We start from the raw sequence: 19,431 nt of genomic DNA, 5'->3' as shown, positions 1-19,431 counted from the left end.
CAGAGGAAGGCGATGGTAAACCCCTCTGAATACCGCCTACCATGAAAACCCTATTCATAGGGTCACCATAAGTCAGAATCGACTTGAAGGTAGTCCATTTCCATTTTTTTCATCTATTTTATTTATTTATTTGATTTATATTCCACCCTCCCAGCAGGAGCCCAGGGCAGCAAACAAAAGCGCTAAAAACACTTTAAAACATCATAAAAACAGACTTTAAAATACATTAAAACAAAACATCTTTAAAAACCTTTTTTAAAAAAGCTTCCAAGACATCTTTTTTTAAAAAAAAGGTTAAAAAGATATTTTTTTTAAAAAAGGGTTTAAAAAGTATTAAAAAGCAATTCCAACACAGACGCAGACTGCGCATCTTTTTACTATCTGGAAAAGCAAGCCCCACTGAATTCAGCAGGATTTATTGATGTGTATAGGATTGCACTGTTAGTTGGGCAGCAAGTTGTTATAAAGCAGAAAAGGGGAACCTGTGTTCTGCCAACTGTTGTTGGACCTCAGTTCACATCATCCTTGCCCATTAGTCATGCTGGCTAGGGATGATGGGAATTGTAGTCCAACAATAGCTGGAGGTCCACAGGTTCCGTTAAAATGAGGGTTTTGTTTGTGGTGGTGAGTGACTTTGGTCTGGCATGTATGAGTAACATACTTCAAAAACAGGTACCATATTGCATACGTTTCAGGTTTTGCAAAACTTTTAATAACCTTCAGGCTCATGTCAAATGAGCCTGTCCATTGCACTGTGGCCCCACAGCCTCTTAAACCAAGACTTGATAAGTTTGCTGAACCTTTTCAATGGCTTGTAATTATTGATCTCCCTGTTCCTGAAGAGTGTAAAATTAAAACTTCTATGCAATATTGAAGATTTTTTTGGGGGGGGGTTGTGTAAAAACACCTTGATTTGCAAGTCTTGGAGATGTTTTGCTTGGTGAAACAGCCATGGAGGACCCCTCGCACTCAAACTGCATCAGGATTGTATTGCTGGGAGAGGGTTAATCACAGATCTCCTAATCTCATTTCATGGGGGAGGGGGAAAGACAAAAGTTGATTAAAAAAAAAAAGTTCAGCATCCCTTGTTTAAAGGAACTTTATTCATTTGTGTTTTCAAAAGACAGAAGTCCTATTAGTTTTCATAAACCTCCCAAAGGGAGCACCACATATAGTATATTGTGTAATATTCTATTGTTTTTAATTATTTATTTTCTAAGAATAAAAACAAAACAAGGGGCTAGAGTTTAAAGGCTTTCTCAGGATGGAGCACTTCACTATTGTTCTGGCCTAGCGTGCATGATGAAATATAACCTTCTATCCCAATTTGCATCTTAATGACTAACCAAATGTAGGTTACTCATCCAGTAGATGAAAGATCTACCCTGTATTTCATTACTTCTTACTCTGGCGAGTAGATCTGTCTACTGTAGCAGCACCCACTTGCACTGCCAAATTGCATTACTGTTTGATAGTGAAGTGTCAACCCCAACAAGGAAGGAAGCCAAATCCATTTCTAAAGAAGTCAACATCCAGATAAAAAGGATGTATTTTGGCATGTTTAGAGTGTTTCTGTGCAACCCTGCAAAACTTATCATCAGGCCCTAAAAATCTAGGGTTACTAGTTTTATTTTTTTCTTGCAGACCCGCATACACCCTAGGAATGAGGGAGAAATTTGATTCAGTTGGCATTTCAAACTGAACCGATCAAATTCGCATGTTCCAAAACAATATGAAAACTGAAACACAGCCATCCTTCAAAATTCGCACTTATTTGAATTTTGCAATGCAGTTCACCAACCACACAATGCGTATATTAGGAGAAAGTGTGCATGAAAATTAATGAGTGAAAATAACATACAAAAATGCATTATTTGATGAGAAATTGTATACATTAGTCAAAACTACCTACAAAAATGTGTTTATTAGGATAAATTTGAACTAAAATGCTGGAGAATTTTCATGAGGATTTTTTTAAAAAAACAAAAACCTCAAATTGCTGCAGAATTGTGGAGAACTGAATTTAAGATTGGAAAAATGAGAAATTGAGAGAACCGAAGTTGACAGATCTTTCAGTCTCTAGTTAGTAGATACCATAAAGTGCATGATTTCCTCCTCCTCAAAGAATCCTGGGGTCTGTAGTTTGTTCAGGGTGCTGGGAACTGTAGGATGGCGAGGGTAAACTTTACTTTGGGAGAACAACCAATCTAGTGGGGGAAGCTAGCTCCATTAGGGTCTTCTGTATGTTTAAGGAGGCCTACTCAGCAATATGTCATCTGGCAGCCCCCTGACATACCTAGCAATGGCAGCAGTGCTTGGTAGCTGGTTCTAGGAGCTGTCATGTAAATTTGCCATGATGCTCAGGGAAATTGGGTCATTATTAGTAAGCAATAGCAAAACATATATTAAAGCAGCATCGGCACAACCAGATTAAGAATAAAAGAAGTCAACAAAATAAAACCAGCATAAATTAACAGAAATGGTACAATGGAGGGAAGACAGAAAAAGAAACGGTTTGAAAAATCCTGTCCCATTTTACATGGTTAAACATCTTGCTGCTGAAAATTAAATAAGGTTGTAATATTTTAGGGGGTTGTATATGGAAACTGACGGCTAAGGACATCAGTAAAGAATGAGATCATGTATTAAATACTATAATGATATTTAAGATGTCTTTTCTTTGTATCATATATTAGTGTTATATTTTGCGTTTGATAATTTTTTTATTTCAGGAAAAAAAACCCTCCAGCGCATCTTTAGCAGTATATAATGACATTATATTCTAAATGTTATAGCATTTAAGATTATTTTTATTGCATATTTGATATAGAATATATTAGAATGTAAGAACCAGCACAACTCCAGCCTCTTATTATTTATTTATTGACATTTATATCCCATCCTTCCTCCCAAATGAGCCAAAGGCAGCAAACACAGCTGCAATAAAATAAAATAAAAATAAAAACATATTTAAAACACTTAAAAACATCTAAAGACCAATAAAATACAATAAAGCAGGTAACTAAGTATGTGTCTGGATAGGCCTACCAAAACATACAATCTAGCAAGCATCTAAAAGAATACAATGATGGCGCCTATTATTATCATTATTATTATCATTATTATTTCTAACTTGCCTTTTGGCCAAAAGGCCCTCAAGGCGGCTTACAAAAAAAATAAACACAAATATAAAAATACATCAATAAAAACAATGCAATTTACAAAAAGCAGCAATTACAATGTCAAGTTCCAAAGTACAGGTGCCACTGCATAAGGGCATGACTCTTTGCAACTGCAGAACAGACATTGTGTGGCACTATTTATTTATTTTTACATTTATATGCTATCTTTCCTCCAAGGCGTTCAAGGTGGTGTACAAACATGGTTCTCCCGCTCCCGATTTTATCCTCACAACAACTCTTGTGAGGTAGGTTAGGCTGAGAGACAGTGACTGGCCCAAGGTCACCCAGTCAGCTTCATGGACAGATGGGGAATTGAATCCTGCTCTCCCAGGTCCCTGTCTGACACTGTAACCACTATACCACATTGGGTCTGTTGTAGTTCTGCAGATTCAAATGATCAAGTATAGGTAAGGTGATCCCTTAAGTAAACTGGTCCTAAGACGTTAAGGGCTTTATAAACCAATAGTAGCATCCTAAGCTCAGACTGGTTGCAAACTGGCAGCCAGTGCTGATCTTTGGGCACAGATGTAATATGTGGAATCATAGAGCTTAAGGCCATTGGGTCCAACCCCCTGCTCAATACAGGCATCCAAATTAAAGCATACCTAACATGTGGCTGTCCAGCTGCCTCTTGAATGCCTCCAGTGTTGGAGAGCCCACCACCTCCCTAGGTCATTGGTTCCATTGTCATATCGCTAACATTTAGGAAGTTTTTCCTGATGGTCAGCCGAGACTCGTCTCAAGGCTGTCAGCAATTGTGCTGCAGCCTTTTGTGCTTCCTTTTTAAAACATTTTTATTGAAATATTTATATTTATTTATTGAAATATGTGTAAACCACACTTAAAAAAATAAAATAAATACAGCAAGGTGGTATACAACATACAAAACTGCAGTAATTTTTCTATATGTAATTGGTTCCATTCAGTGCCGGATTTAGACTTGGTGAGGCCCTAAGCTATATAAAGCTTGGAGGCCCTTTGTTAAAAAATCACACCATATATATAAGTACACATAAAATTTTAAAAGCCCCCCCCCCCAAAAAAAAATTCTGAATTTTTTTGAGGCCCCTGCGGATTGTGAGGCCCTAAGCTGTAGCTTGTTTAGCTTATGCCTAAAATCCGGTACTGGTTCCATTGTTGTACCGATCTGAGTTAGGAAGTTTTTCCTGATATTTTGCTGAGACTCTCACTGCTGTCAGCAATCGTGCTCCAGCGTTCTGCGCTCATTTCTTTATTGAAACATTTATATTTATTTATCTAAATATTTATAGACCACACTTTACAAAACAAATACAGCAAGGTGATACACAACATACAAAACCACAGTAACTTTGTCCGAAGTAACGAATCAAAGCATCAGTAAAAAGCTAGGTGGGTGGTGCTGGTGAATGAGGTTCCACACTAGGCCTGCCTGAATAACTTAGCTTTCAACAGACCTCTGGCGGTGGCTGCGTGCGCCCTTGAAGAGAAAGGTACCCAACAACAAGCGAGGGTGAGGGCAAAACGTGAGGGCAGCAGCTTCACTCCGCCGACGCACATGTGCAGGCCCTTGGCACATGCTCACTTCGGGTGGGCACCACGGGGAGGGAGCTGCGCCGAGCATGAGCAGAAACGATTTGTAAAAGAAAAAGAGAAAAGGGGCTTCTCATTAGATCAGACATCTTGGGCGGCCGCGCGCGAGGAGATCGAGCGCCGCAAGCGTTCCCAACCTCCCTGCGCGCAGAGCCGGCGAGCTATTGCGCGGACGCCCGCCTTTGTGTGGCTGCAGGCCGGGAGGCGGCGACGATCGGGCCGCACAGCCAGCCTACCTTCCGTCCCTCCCCGGTCTCCGTCTCCTTAGGCTGCAAAGAACATCAGCTCTCCCTCCTCCGTCTCCGTCCGCCACCTTTGCCATCCCCTCCCCTCTCCTCCCCCAGCTTGCATTTATTTTAATTCCTCCAGAGACAAGATGGCAACGCCGGCGGCTGTTAATCCTTCCGGTGAGTAGCTGCGGTCAACAATGCCGCTGCGGTGTAGCGTCTTAGCTTGGACGGTACCGGTGCAGTCAGTCCCGCCCAAGTGTGCACGCCCGCCCGCACGCACGCACACCCTTACTCTCCCGCCGCCCACCAACCCTGGAGGGCGACACCCTGGAGGGATTGCCTCTGGGGAAATCTCCGTCATGTCATCAGCCTTCACCATCTCTGGCCTTTTTGTTTTTCAAAGGTTTCAGTCATCTGTAGGCTTCCTGGGGAGTAAGTCTCCTTGGATCCCGTGGGGCTTGCTTCTGAGTAGGCATGCTTAGATGCTTCATGTTCCCAAGGATGCATCCCCATAGCGGTGAAGCATTTATTGTGCTGCAGTGGGGACCCAGAAGAAATCATCAGGATCTTTCCTTAATGTATGAAGTTGCTTTATGTTGCCTATTCTGATTGGCTCTCCAGGTGCCATGCAGAGATCTTTCCCACAATCAAATGCCTTTTTTTAAACTGCAGGTGCTGGGGATTGAACCTGGGATCTTCTGCATGTAAAACATGTGCTCTACCATTGAGATAATGGGCCCTTCCCCTTAGGGTTGCCAACTGATCATTAAAAAAAAAACACAGCCCGGTCCTGTGCTATTCTTGTGTTCTTGATGTGCAAAACAATCAGTTGGTGGAGTTTTTGATGAATGTTATCACCTGCTAATCTTTGCAGATCAGGCAGTTGTGGAAGGCAGAAGAGCTGGGGATACTTAAAAAGTTGGCAGCCTTGCAATCCAGTTCTTTCTCTGTTCTTTTGGACAGAATTTATCCATGGGGCTGGAATTGCACACACTTTAAGATCCAGTATAGAAGTTGTAGGAGCCAACCACCTACAGCCATTGAGAAACGTAGGCACTAGTATTTTCTTTTTTTCAAGCCCTAGACTAGATTAGAAGAAATGTTGGCCTTTTGTGATTATGTTTTGAAACTGTTGACCCAGAAGGGCGTTGGACCTTCTGCCCTCTTTTGATGGGAGAAAATATCTGCACTTTCCTGGTCAACGGCTTCATACATTTTTAGAATTTGGAAGATTTGACTGATACAGAACCTAAATACATTCTGCTGTAACTTTATGCTTCTATTGTCTATCAGTTATGTTAGTGTAAAAAAAAAGAGTCAATTCTTGTGAGATGTTTGAAAACTATTCCTGCAGTATTGGCCAGCCTTAAAGTGTGCCACATGTCCAGAGCATAGGATGACGGCACTTTGTGTGGCTTTAAAGGGGGATTAGACAACTTCGTGGAGGAGACGGCTATCAATGGCTACTTGCCACGAGATCTGTGTGCTGTATCCAGTATCAGCAGCACTGGAGCACAAGTGGGGAGGGTGCTGTTGCTCAGGTCCTGCTTGTGGGCTTCCCATTGGCATCTGGTTGGCTACTGTGAGAGCAGGATACTGGACTTGATGGGCCTTTGGCCTGATCCAACAGGCTTTTCTTACGTAGCGCATTCAAGTCCCTGTGCCTTTGCAAATCGCTTTGCTGTTGAGCCAGGGGTTAGCAGTGCAATCTGGGAGACGCCATTCTGGGAGACGCTGTCACTGTGTGTTGCAGCCCAGCCTGTGGGCTCTCATGCTAGAGGCAAAAGTGTGTGGAGTAATGAATGTACATTTGACCTTTGTACAGTGGGCTAGATTCTACATGCACTGACACGCCCCTTCCTGTCCTTCATTCAGGCAAGCGAGAGACGTCATCAGAGTTCAAGGACGCATAGCCAGGCAAAAATACTCAAGGAGGGTGCAAAACCAGGCCAGTGAGGAGAGTTCTGAGGGCCAGAGAGAGAGGTCTGAGAGGGCCACATTCTGCACATTAGCTGGAGGTTCCTCACCCCTGTTCTAAGCTAACATTGCCAGTTCCTTCTGCTTCTCTTGTACCAAGCGCAAGACATGAATTCAACCTGAATGTATTAACTGAGATTATGCCAGAATCCTATGAGTCCTCATCACTCAGGTGAAGCCAACAGGTACCCTCTTGGTGTTTTGGTGTTGTCGGGTTACACCTCCCATCATCCCTGACCATTGGCCATTCTGACTGGAGTTGATGGGAGTTGGTGTCCAACCCTCTTTCTTCTGAAAATTTGAGAACAGGCAGCCTAACTAAGGGGTCTCTAACAGAACGAAAGCCTGAATGATTTAATAGAAATCTATGGCTGTCATTGTTGTATCCACTTGCTTGGGAGAAACTCCTGTTGAACTCTGTGAAGGGACTTGCTCCTGTGTACGGATGGACTGGATTGGTCTTCAAAACTGGAATGCTGTTCCTGTGTCACCAGTTAAACAATTGGGATGTTCTTCCAAATAAACATGCTTAGGATCAGGCTGTTAATCACTGAAGGATCTTGGCATTTGCCGATGTTATGACCCCTATAAATCTGCTGAGGTTGAAACAATAGTTTCTCTTGGTTGGAAACTGCAGCTCCATGAAAACGAGGACAAAACAGATCACTGGCCTGGAGATCTATTTTTAAATCTTAAATAAAAAACAATATTTGATGAAAAGTATTATGAAGTGAATTATTTCCTAGCCTATGATTTCATGTCTGTGTTGCTGTTTTGTTTCTGTTTCTGTTTTTAAAAAGGTGAAATTCATTTGACCTCCGTAAAAGCCAAAGTGAGTGAATGTAGAAAAGTGAAGTGGTGAACTGTTTTGCTTTTCCTGCTCTAAACTGCAGGTAGACCTTACAAGGTCAGACAGAGATCAGGTTGTGCCACCAGTTGATCTTGCCTGTTTGCATTTGCTTTTAAATTGGGAATTCTCAAAATGAGATTAGGAGTGTACTTGGCTTAATTTTAACCAGTTGTCAAAGATTCCAAGGCTGGAAAGGGGGATCCCAGGATGACAGGCTGTGATCTAGCATGCAGCAAAACCTATGCATGTTTATTCTGGAGTAAGTTCCACCATGTCCATTGGAGCTTATTCACAGGTAAGTGTGCGTAGGGCTTTAACCTTACCAGTGATGTGGGTTTTCGGGGTGGGAAGGATTGAATCAGGAAAATTTCACTTTGTCCTTAAATTTCATATTGGCCGTACCAGTTTAGCATGTTTATTTGACTTATATTTAGTAAACAGAACTAAAAGAAAAAAGTATGCCACATTATTTTTATGTGCTGTATTATAAATATCTCATTTCTTTCAGTGACCCAAATTAGTTGTGCTGAAATACATGATCAGGATTTTTAAAAAAACAATTAAATAAGATGCATTTATAGTACAATCTTATGCATGTCTACTTTGAAGTAAGTCCCACTCACTCACTTAGCTTTACTTCCAGGTAAGTATATAAGATTGCAGCCTTGGCACGGTTTAAATGTTTTATACTGCAACAAATTCAAAACTCTACTTGGAAATTTATTTTATTGGAGTGCTTCTTAAATATTTTTAAAAGGCATGAGAACTTAACAGCATATGTTTCCCTTAAATTGTTTCGATTGAAAGGCCCTGAAAACTACTGACTTACTAATTTTATCATGATTCAAGTGCTGGGTACACAAATAGATGTACTTCCTAGGGATAGTTACCTGGAAAAGTGAATGATTTTAGATCTGTCTAAGATTGTACCCATCTACAGCCATACTAACCTGAACACGCCTGCTCTTGTCTGATCTTGGAAGCTAAGCAGGGTCAGGCCTGGTTAGTACTTGGATGGGAGACTGCCTGGGAATACTGGGGGCTGTAGGCTTAGAGGAAGGCAATGGTAAACCACTTTGGAATACCTCTTACCATGAAAACCCTATGAATACATCCAAAAAAGATTCATAGGGTTGCCCTAAGGCATATAACAAGAACAACAAGATTGTACCCATTACAGTTGCCCATATCTACAGTTTTACTAATAATTTCACGAAACAATTAATGCATTTCTAAAACCGGAGGTAACATAGGATTAACAGCAGTCTTGTGGAATGCTGAGCTTGTGGTGGGTGGGAAATTTGCATGCCAGGCATAATGTGGATCTAAGATCTGGTTCTAGTGCTTAGGGTCCTGAAATGGATCAAGAACTTTTAAGAATTTTTTATCCTGCTTCCCCATTTTAATCCCAACAGTTGAAGTCGTGGTTACAAGCTTCTTTTTTTCATTGTTCACGTAGAAGTTAGCTGAAGTCGTTAACAAAACATTAAAGTGTGTAGGAAGCCTAAATACATGTTCTTGTAAAGACTGAGATTTCTCTGTCATTAAATTAAGGGTGACACATGAAATGAAAGACAAGTTACATGCAGCCTACACAAGAAATTTGTGAAAGTGCCGCTGCTTTTCTGGAAATCATGCATTCATTTGAAGGTCCATTGCATTCCATGGTTCAGTGAAAGTTTGTTCAGGTCATTCCTCCTCTTAATTTGAGAGTCAGTTTGGTAATTAAGCAACATATAAAGAATTTCCTTTACAAATGGCAATCGTAAGGTGCAATCCGATGCGCATCTACTCAGAATTAAGCCCCACTGAGTTCAACAGAACTTGCTCCCAGGTAATTGCATATAGGAGTCCAGCCTTAATATCTTCATTGCTCTGATGAAATGAAAAACAAAGAGTTTTATCCAATGTTAGTCCTACTCAGGGGAGGCCTATTGAAATTAATGGACATGGCTGACTTAGGTCTGTTGTCACTGGGCCTACTCTTGAGTAGGACTAACATTGGCTACAATCCAGAGCAAAAACAAAGTGAGATAATACATGTTAGACTTCTAGTATTTTAAATAATCTGCTAATAAGCATTTGGGGGATGCATTGGGGTGTTCTTCAGGAGTGGGACCCTGTGTCAGGAGTAGGGTAATTTTTGCGGCCCCTAGCCTAATTCTAAAAGCTGTCCACAAGCAGTCAGTGCAGTTCTCTGGCAAGAGTGATCTTTCCAATGGCAGCTGGTGGCTCCATGTCAGTGGGGCAGTAGAACCCACCCTTGGTTTTAGTACAGACTTTCAAGGAGCTGTCCAAGGTGTTGTCACACTCCAGCTTCCATCATTTCCGACCATTGACCATGCAGATGGGAGATGAAGTCTGACAACACCTAGAGGGCCATAGATTCCCCATTTCTGCTTTGACATTTTAAGTCCAATTAAAAAAAAGTTTTATGTGTAAGAGTCAAAAAGCAAAAAGGAAACAAAACCCAAGAACCAAAACAACAAAGTATAATCAGCTAACAGTGCAATCCTCTGGCACTGGGAAGCCTTTTTGAGAGGCCAGAGGATACAGTGGGGCTCCCTTTCTGATGTCAAAGACAACTCCATTGAAGAGTCTGATCCCTTCCCCCCCCCATCCCCGCAGTGGCAGCTTCCACAGCCCTGGCACAACTGATGCTGGAGCTATGTTGTAGGGCAAGAAAGGGGTGGGCTGGGACTGGAAAATGGCTTGGATCTTTTTTTTTTTAATTATTTGCAAATGTAACAGTGAAAAGAAAAAAAAATATAAAAATACTGAAGGTACAAAAATAAATAAATACTATTACTACTACTACTACTAATATATGAATACTATTACTATTGTTACTAATAACAATAAACCACCATCAGTTTACATTACAGATTCAGAAACCATCAGTACATACATCTTGAGTTAAGCATATAAGTCAATATAAGCCCTCCAGATGTCCAAATAGGTATCCATTCAAAATTGACATCTATATGAAATATATTGAAATGTAGCCAGGACAGGTAGGTCCTCAGTCCATTGCATAATAAAAGGTGGGTATTTATCCTTCCAGACTCAAACGTATAAGTTTCTTAGCAACCATAAGGGCTTGCAGAGTCCACTTTTGTTGCCCAGCTGTTAGCTCCAATAACACAAGAATATAATTTAAATGTGCATGAATATCTGCAAATATCAAGGATTTCCCAGTACAAGATTAATATAGAGAACAACTTCAGACTAAAAAGAATATATCATTGGAGAAATGGCTTGGATCTGATATGCTCCCATATCAGTGAGAGATTTAGATTAGCTCAAAACCAGGAAAGAACTTGAATCTGAAGCCATCCCAATGCTCCAACAAACCCATCAGAGAGCTGCAATTCCCAGAGTTCCCTGGGAAGAGGGATTCGTTGTTAAGCCACCCTGGGAATTGTAGTTCTGGGAGGGGAACAACGCTCAGCATCCTTAACAACTCTCAACACCCCTAACAAATTACTGTTCCCCGGATTCTTTGGGGGAAGCCATAATTGCTGAAGTGGTATCACAGTGCTTTAAATGTATAGTGCAGATGTGACTACACTTTTCTTCTTAGAGATTTCTTTATTGTTTTTTTTTTTTTAGCACTCTGTAGTTCAGTGGTAGAGCGTTGCCTGCAGAAAGCCCAAGGTTCAAACCCATGCATCTCCAGATAGCGCTGAGAATGTCTGCTGCCTGAAACCTTGGAGGGCTGCTGCTAGGCAGTGCAGACAGTTCTGTACTAGATGGACCGATGGTCTGACGTGGTATAAGGTGTTTTCCGATGTTTCTGTTCAGTTTTTTAAAAATATATTGCTGGAAGATATTTTTTCGGTTTTTTATATCATTGTTCAAGTTTTATATTGAACGGCAGTATAAGAATCTTGTGGGCTAAAAATATAGGTGGAAGTGGGTGAGACTTGCTGTCTCTGATCTAGGAATGCCAGTTTTAATCTCTGCACCTGTTTGCCTCCAAGAAGCTCACAAATATATGCATTGCTGCTGTGGTAGCATCCCGACAACATCCGTTAAAAGTCCAGAAGTCCATTGACATTGGGGTTCAAGCAGGAGGATCTATACTGTGAAAAACGAGCTGTGATGTGGCTCAGTTGTGAGCAAAAAATATTTTCCTTTTTTGCAAAAACAATATTTTCACTGAGATCGTGCCAACTTAGCATGAGCGAGCAAAGAGGAGGGTGTGCGTGTTTGTGTGTGGAGGGCATCCATGCATTACTCCAAGTCATCCAGTGATATAGCTTTTAATTTTAAAACTGTCAGCAAAACCATAACTTGTGATAAAGGGCAGCAATTTTTCCAGACATTCTTGATTTACAGTGTAGGAGAGGTGGGGGGTTACTCTCTTTTCCCCCCTTTTTAAAAGAGACACAGACTCTAGCCCATTCTTTGATTTCCAAAGCTTTGGGTATGTATATTTTTAAAGCTTTATAGCTGTTGAGATTGAGGCTTAGATCTGGACAAAATAATGTCGTTGCACAGGCTTAAATTGTGCTCGGTTGCCAAGGAGTAGTGCAGATGTAATTTCTTACCCCTGCTTAGGAGCAGGAATGAACTACGAAGTTGCACACATCTTTCCCCCCCCCGCCCCCCCTGACCTACACCATGGTTAAAGTTTCCATCTGTATCAGCGTTAACCATAATTAAACACTAAAGAGGGTTTCTTTTAACTAGTATTTGAAAGTACCTGTGCAAATAGCGACACATTATGAGTCTGCTAATGGGTTCCTATTGCCAACACATATCTAAAATTAGTTAAAAACTTTATTCGAAAGCCTACCCAGACATATAATTTAGTTGCCTGTATTCCTTTTAAACATTCTACTGATTTTTTATCCCTCGTTTTAGTTTTATATTTTAATAGTTTTGTGGATTTTAGCTGTGTTTTATCTGGAATTGTATTTGTACACTCCTAAGCTTTTTGATTGAAGCGTTTGTGGTTCCAGAAGGAGAGTAAAAAAGCAAGTCCTTGAATGAGACCTTGGGGTCGTAGTGGACAGCTCGATGAAGATGTCGCCCCAGTGTGCGGCAGCTGTGAAAAAGGGAAATTCCATGCTAGGGATCATAAGGAAAGGTACCGAAGATAAAACTGCCGATATCATAATGCCATTGTACATATCTGTGGTGCAACTGCATTTAGGATACTGTGTACAGTTCTGGTTGCCTCACCTCAGAAAGGATATTGTAGAGTTGGAAAAGGTTCACAAAAGAACAACCAAGGTGATCAAGGGGATGGAGCGACTCCATTATGAGGAAAGGTTGTAGGATTTGGGGCTTTTTAGTTTAGAGAAAAGGCAGGTAAGAGATGACATGATAGAAGGTTATAAAATTGCATGACGTGGAGAGACCGGATAGAGAAAAGTTTTTCTCCCTTTTTCTCTTCTTGTGCTAGAACTTGCGGACATCCAATGAAGCTGAATGTTGGAAAGTGCAGGACAGACAAAACAAAGTCCTTCCCACATCGCATAGCTTAAAATATGGAGCTGTAAACAAAAGGCTGCAACAGCCACCGACTTGGGTGGCTTTAAAAGACAAATTCATGGAGGAGAAGGCTATTGATGGCTATGCTCTGCCTCCACAGTCGGAGGCGGTATGCTTCTGAATACCAGTTGCTGGAAACTGCAGGAAGAGTGATACTGTGCTCAGGTCCTGCTTGTGGGCTTCCAATGGGCATGTGGTTGGCCACTGTGAGAACAGGATGCTGGACTAGATGGGTCACTGGCCTGATCCAGCAGAGCTCTTCTGATGTTCTCTTCCAGTTTATGGAAGGTTTCCTTGCCTACTTGCCATTTTTATTTGTCAAAGTTGGGCAGCAGAGAACACCCTCCAACATTTCAGAAATGAAAATGGGGACATGCCTGCAACACCTTTATTGCTATCCAAAATATCACTTTGCAAGCCTCACCCTGACACAGCGTTGAAGGCTTTTAACTATCTGGCTGTGTACTGTATTCCTGCCTTTGCCAACCTGGTGCCCTCCAGGTGTTGTTGGACAACAACTTCCATCAGCCCCAGCCATCACAGCCATGCTGGCTGGGGCTGATGGGAGTTGGAATCCAACGACATTCGGAGGACCACAGGTCCCCATCCCTGCATTAGGGAGTAAGCCCCATTGTACACTGTGGGACTTACCCCTGAGTAAACACCAAACAGAATTGTACTGCATGTCAAAATTACACCACTGATGTAGGCAGTTGGTTGCTGTAATATGACAGATCTGATTGTTTTTGTCTTTTATTTCTTTCTTACACTTCTTCCAACATGGAACACAAGGCAGCATATATTTGTTATTTCATTTACATCCCACCTCAAGGTTGCGTACAAGGTTCTGCCCCTCCCCATTTCATCCTCAACAACTGTGTGAGATTGGTTAGGCTGAGCGAAAGAGAGAGACGACTAGCCCAAGGTCACCCAGTGCATTTCATGGCTGGGTGGGGCCGTCACTCAGTGGGAGAGCGTCTGCTTTGCATGCAGAAGGCCCGAGGTTCAATCCCTGGCATCTCCAGGTAGGGCTGGGAAAGACTCCTTGTCTGAAACCCTGGAGAGCCACTGCCAGTCAGTGTAGACAGTACCCAGCTAGATGGACCAAGAATCTGGCTCAGTATAAGGAAGCTTCCTGTATTCCTAACCCTGGTCTCTCAGGTCCTGGTCTGACACTCTAGCCGCTATACAGCAGTAGGTAAGATGATAAAGCTTTCCTCTTAGTATCCTTTTTTGGTTAGGGAAGTGACTCTGTGGCTAGGAGACTAGCCGATTTGTGCATGTGTTTTTAAAAGGCTGCATCAGGGGCCGTCTTTAAAGCAGGACCTTTGCCTACTATACGGTTCCAGTTCCAGGCAGTCCTCCCTTCAAGGATCTGTTGAACTTAAATAATTGACGCAATAGTATCCTCACCCTGGGAAAGGGAGGCCCTTTGAATTCAAACAAGAGGATATTGCAGGCATGGTTACATCCTTGGGAAGCCCAGAGGCCTCCCCTGGACTGCTTTTCACTATTCTCTCTACCTTTGCCCAATTCTGCAATCCTGCCTTGCTTATTCTGATACTCTCTCTGTTCCCTTTTCCCTTCCCTAGTTCTCCTTTGCTAAAATCTCTTCGCTGTTTCCTCTCCCCCTTATCCTCTCCTTGTTTTTTTAAACGTCTTACTCTCCCATCGTTCCATTCCTCTCTTTTTTAAAAAAAATCTTTTACAGCTACTGTAGCTGCCTGCCAGAATTTCTTACAACGATTGCAGCGCCAAGCTCAGCAGTGTTCTCTCTTCTCTGTTACCATGATTTAAATCTGAATGAATGCTGGCGTTGTATTACAGGCCCTCTGGAGTGCTTTAAACAGCACTTCAGGAAATCCCAGTTCTCATCAGCCGGGAGAGCCGGCCAGCCAGCTTTCTCCCTAAGGAAAGGAGAACCTTGTCCCCGAACGCTAACGGCACTCAGCCTGTCCTTTTGAAATAGACAATGTGAGCACAAAGTTTTTATTAATTGTTGGTGCAAGATTTTATTATTTATTTATTTATTTATTTGATTTCTATCCCGCCCTTCCTCCCAGCAGAAGCCCAGGGCGGCAAACAGAAACTCTAAAAACACTTTTAAAACATCATAAAAACCTTAAAATACATTAAAACAAAACAATGTTAAAAACATTTTAAAAAAATGTGAAATATTTATTATTTCAAAAAGGTCTTAGGCCTCTTAGCCTAATGTACTCTTTAGATGTGGGTGCATATGTGTGTGTAGTTTCATAGCTTTGTGTTGCTCATACGTTGTCCCGTGTCGATGTTCAGTTCATTACTTATCCTTCCCCAGCGGGTCCCAGGGTGAGTTACAACAATCTGAAACGGGTATGGGGAACCCGATGTTGCTGAACTACAACTCCCATCAGCCCCAGCAAGTGTGGCCATTGGCCAGGAATGATGGGAGTTGTAATTTAGCAACATCTGGAGGGCCAAAGGTTCCTCACACCTGATCTAAAATTCAATATTAAAGACAGTTGAAACAAGTTGCAGTCACAGGAATAGGGTGGGTCCTGAAAACACATCTCTCAAGTGTTAAAGGCCGGTGTGAAGAGGTGTGTCTTCAGCATAGGTTGGAAAGTATATAATGAAAGTGTCAGATGCACCTCTGTGGGGAGGGAATTCCGCAACTTAGGAGCTACATGCCCTGGTCTCCTCTCGCTTAGACTACTGCAATGCGCTCTACGTGGGGTTACCCTTGAAAACGGTCCGGAAATTACAACTGGTACAGAACGCAGCAGCACGTTTGATTAAGAACAGTCGCCGCTGTGATCATATCACTCCGGTGTTAATAGATCTACACTGGCTACCAGTTGTCTACCAGACCCAATTCAAGGTGTTGGTATTGACCTTTAAAGCCCTATACGGTTTCCGCCCAGTTTATCTGAAGGAGCGCCTCCAGCATCACCAATTATGCCGCCTGACGAGATCATCTACGCAAAACCTCCTCTCGGTCCCACCAGCTAAAATCGCTAGGCTGGTGCAGACCAGAGAGAGGGCATTTTCGTTTGTGGCTCCCACCCTCTGGAATTCCCTACCATTTGACCTTCGCCATGCCCCCTGCCTGATAAGTTTTTGCCGGGCCTTAAAGACCTGGCTCTTCAGACAGGCCTACAAGATTTCTGGGGTGGATTAACCTTTATGCTGCTGTTAACTGGAAGGGTGTTTTTAGATAATTATTGATTGTGATTGTTGGTTTTTATTGTATTAATGTGTTAATGTACATCGTCTAGAGTGACCGTTAATTCGGCCAGATAGGCGACTCAAAAATAAATTTTTATTATTATTATTATTATATCTTGGAGAATGCCCTCTCCTGGGCCACCCTCCTGAAATTCTGAGGGGGGAGGAGCTACCAACAGGGCCCCCTCTATCGATTTTAACACCAGAGGGGGGCTGTAGGGGCAGTCTTTCAGATACAGTAGGGCCCCACTCATACGGCGGGTTACGTTCTGGACCCACGCTGAAAAGCAGAACTCATTGAATAGAATGGCGTGCGATGCCTGAAAACCGCCATAAAAACGGAACAAGCACCGTGTGAGTGGGGCTTTAGTCTAATTGCGTCTAATTGAGACCGCCACATTAGCGAAGCACCGTAAAGCGGAGCCCTACTGTAGTTGGAGCCTAAGTTATTGAGAGTTTTAAACACTAGCACGAACACCTGAAATTGGCTCAGAAACAAACTGGCAACCAATGCAGCTATTTTAAACCAGGGGTTCTATGAGTTCTAAAGGGAACCCCACCCAGTAAATTGGCCTCTGTATTTTGGACCAGTTGACGTTTCCAAGTCATCCTCAAGGGGCCAAATGCAGCCTTCCTAGACTCTCTCTTTGGCCCTCAGGACTTTCCCCAGCCACACCCTCCTTGACTGTTTTTTTTTTTTTTTTTGCGTAGCTGGAATGTGACCTTGAACTCTGATCATGTCTCTTCCTTGCCTGGATAGAGGGGTATGTGAGTGTGCTTAGAAACCAGCCTACTGTACAAAGGAGTGGTTTAACTATCAACCCCTCTTCCCAGGGAGCTCTGGGAACTGGAGCTCTGTCATGGCTTCCCCCAAAGATTCCTGGGAAGTGTAGTTTGTTATGGGTGCTGAGAGTTGTTAGGAAATCCCTATTCCCCTCATGGAGCTACAATTCCCAGAGTTCCCTGGGTAGAGGGATTGATTGTTGAACTATTCTGGGGATTGTTGTTAGGGGTCTCCTAACAATTCTCAGCACCCTTAAACTAGACTTGCCAGGATTCTTTGGGAGAAGCCACGAGTGTTTAAAGTGGTATCATAATGCTTTAAATGTATAGTGTGGATGGGGCCCATGACTATAAATTAAAAACAAGAATGTTGCTTAAGGTCAGGCTGCAGGACTCTGCGGAATGTCCATTTGAGAATCAGTGCACCAACTACTTATACCGCTTTAGTGTCTTCACTAAAACCAGCAGAGAGGAGAAAGTGTTTAATTACTAGCTTTCCTAGTGGACACTTTGAAACACTTCCATTGTTCCCTCTTGATGCCCAAAGTGGTTAACTATTTAACAGCCCTCTTTTTACACGTTGCTTTTAATGTAACAATGTAGCTTGATTTTTTCATTATTATTTGCTGATGGTGCTTCTCCTTGTTTAATTGCTCCATTTCCTTGCAGCCCAGTCGTAGGCATATTGACTCCAGAAATGTCCCGCTGTGTTCAGTGAAGCTTATTCTGTCCCAGCTAAATGCCTGTAGAGTTGTAGCCTCAGGCAGTTTGCTTTCTTTTGGGCTGGGTTTGAGAAGGAAGTTTCCTCACTGTTAGAAGGATGAAATTCTGGAAACATTTTCTCGCAACAGCTGATGAAGCAAAGAACCTCCTGGATAACCTCTTTGCCGTTTTAGTCAGCTTAGAGTGAGGATGAGCAGAACACAGAAGAACCCTGCTGGACCAAGCCAATAGCCCATGCAGTCCAGCATCCTGTTTTCACAGTGGCCAATTGACACAAGCAAAATTGCCCTCTCGCTCTTGCAATCCCCAGCAGCGGGTGTTCAAAGGTATACCAACTTTTATCCTGGAGATATAACATAGCCATGGTAGCTAATAGCCATTGATAGAAGGCAGATCAGGATCTCCTTGTAGATCTCTGGCTGGTTTACAATAGATCAGGAGGGCTTTCTTGCTCCCCATTGTCTAACAAAAGCAACAACTAGGTCTTCAAATATAAGTGCACATGGGTAGGCTCCAGATAGTCCAGGAGTGGCTAACCTGTGGCCCTCCAGATGTTGCTGGACTATAACTCCCATCATCCCTGGCCACGGGCCATGCTTGCTGGGGCTGATGGGAGTTGTAGTTCAGCCACATCGGGAGGGCCAAAGGTTCCCAGCACCTGCAGTACATAAATACTTTTAAATAAATGACCTAACAATGTATGGATTGTTGGGAGAGTGAGAGCCTTGTGTGCTTTACCTGCTGCTGTGCTCAGCAAGGACTGTAGAGAAGTGAGGCAGGAAGGAAATGAGAAGATTGAAGGGATAGCTGAGTGGGATGCAGAGAGTGAGATCTGTGAGCTGGTGAAACAGAAAAGGAGGCAACAGAAGTATTGCGGTACAACGAGAGGGGATTGCTATGGCGGACAGAGAGGAAAGAGCTGGTTAACTGAGAAATGGGGCTGCAGAGAGGTATGTGGGTATAGGGGAAAACAGAATACCAGGGATGGGCACCCTGCGGCCCTTCAGATCTTGTTGGACTCCAACTCCCATCAGCCCCAGCCAGCATGACCCAGCAGTTAGGGATGACGGGAATTGTAATCTAGCAACACATTAGGAGAGCCACAGGATGCCTGCCCCTGGTCTACAGAGAGAGGGGGAGAGCATTAAAAGGGGTTGAAAGAAACATTGCCAAGTGTCCCTCTTTAAGTTTGCAAAATTATAAAAGTGGCCTCACAGAGGAAAACAAGATGGCTGCCAGCTTCCTTCGGGAGGAAGGGTGGGGTATAAATCCAATAAATAATACTGTAACAACAAAACCAATTTGGATGGCGTCCAAAGAGGATTAGACAAATTCAAGGCCTACTAGCCACGATAGCGATGTTCTGCTTCCACTGTGGGAGGCCTTTGAATACCAGTTTGCT

The 19,431-nt window shown here is 42.7% G+C and overlaps 1 protein-coding gene and 1 pseudogene across 7 annotated transcripts in view; both read left to right on the top strand.

The window, feature by feature from the left end:
* ARNT2 (aryl hydrocarbon receptor nuclear translocator 2) overlaps nucleotides 1-19,431 on the top strand; it is a 211,745-nt gene that overhangs the window by 51,970 nt on the left and 140,344 nt on the right. The window contains exon 1 of one of the 7 annotated variants that reach the window (XM_061595765.1): nucleotides 4,751-5,161. The exons of the other annotated variants lie outside the window; for them this stretch is intronic. Coding sequence (XP_061451749.1) covers nucleotides 5,131-5,161 — 31 coding nt within the window. The 5' untranslated portion in view covers nucleotides 4,751-5,130. Of the gene's footprint in view, nucleotides 1-4,750; nucleotides 5,162-19,431 lie in introns of those variants that run through there. 7 annotated transcript variants of the gene reach the window in all.
* On the top strand, nucleotides 8,744-8,862 carry LOC133370093 (5S ribosomal RNA; annotated as a pseudogene).

Source organism: Rhineura floridana, chromosome 14 (genome assembly GCF_030035675.1).
Source record: "Rhineura floridana isolate rRhiFlo1 chromosome 14, rRhiFlo1.hap2, whole genome shotgun sequence".
NCBI classification, from domain to species: Eukaryota; Metazoa; Chordata; class Lepidosauria; order Squamata; family Rhineuridae; genus Rhineura; species Rhineura floridana.
Note: the sequence above shows the minus strand (reverse complement) of the source record. Positions and strands in the feature narration are given on the sequence as shown.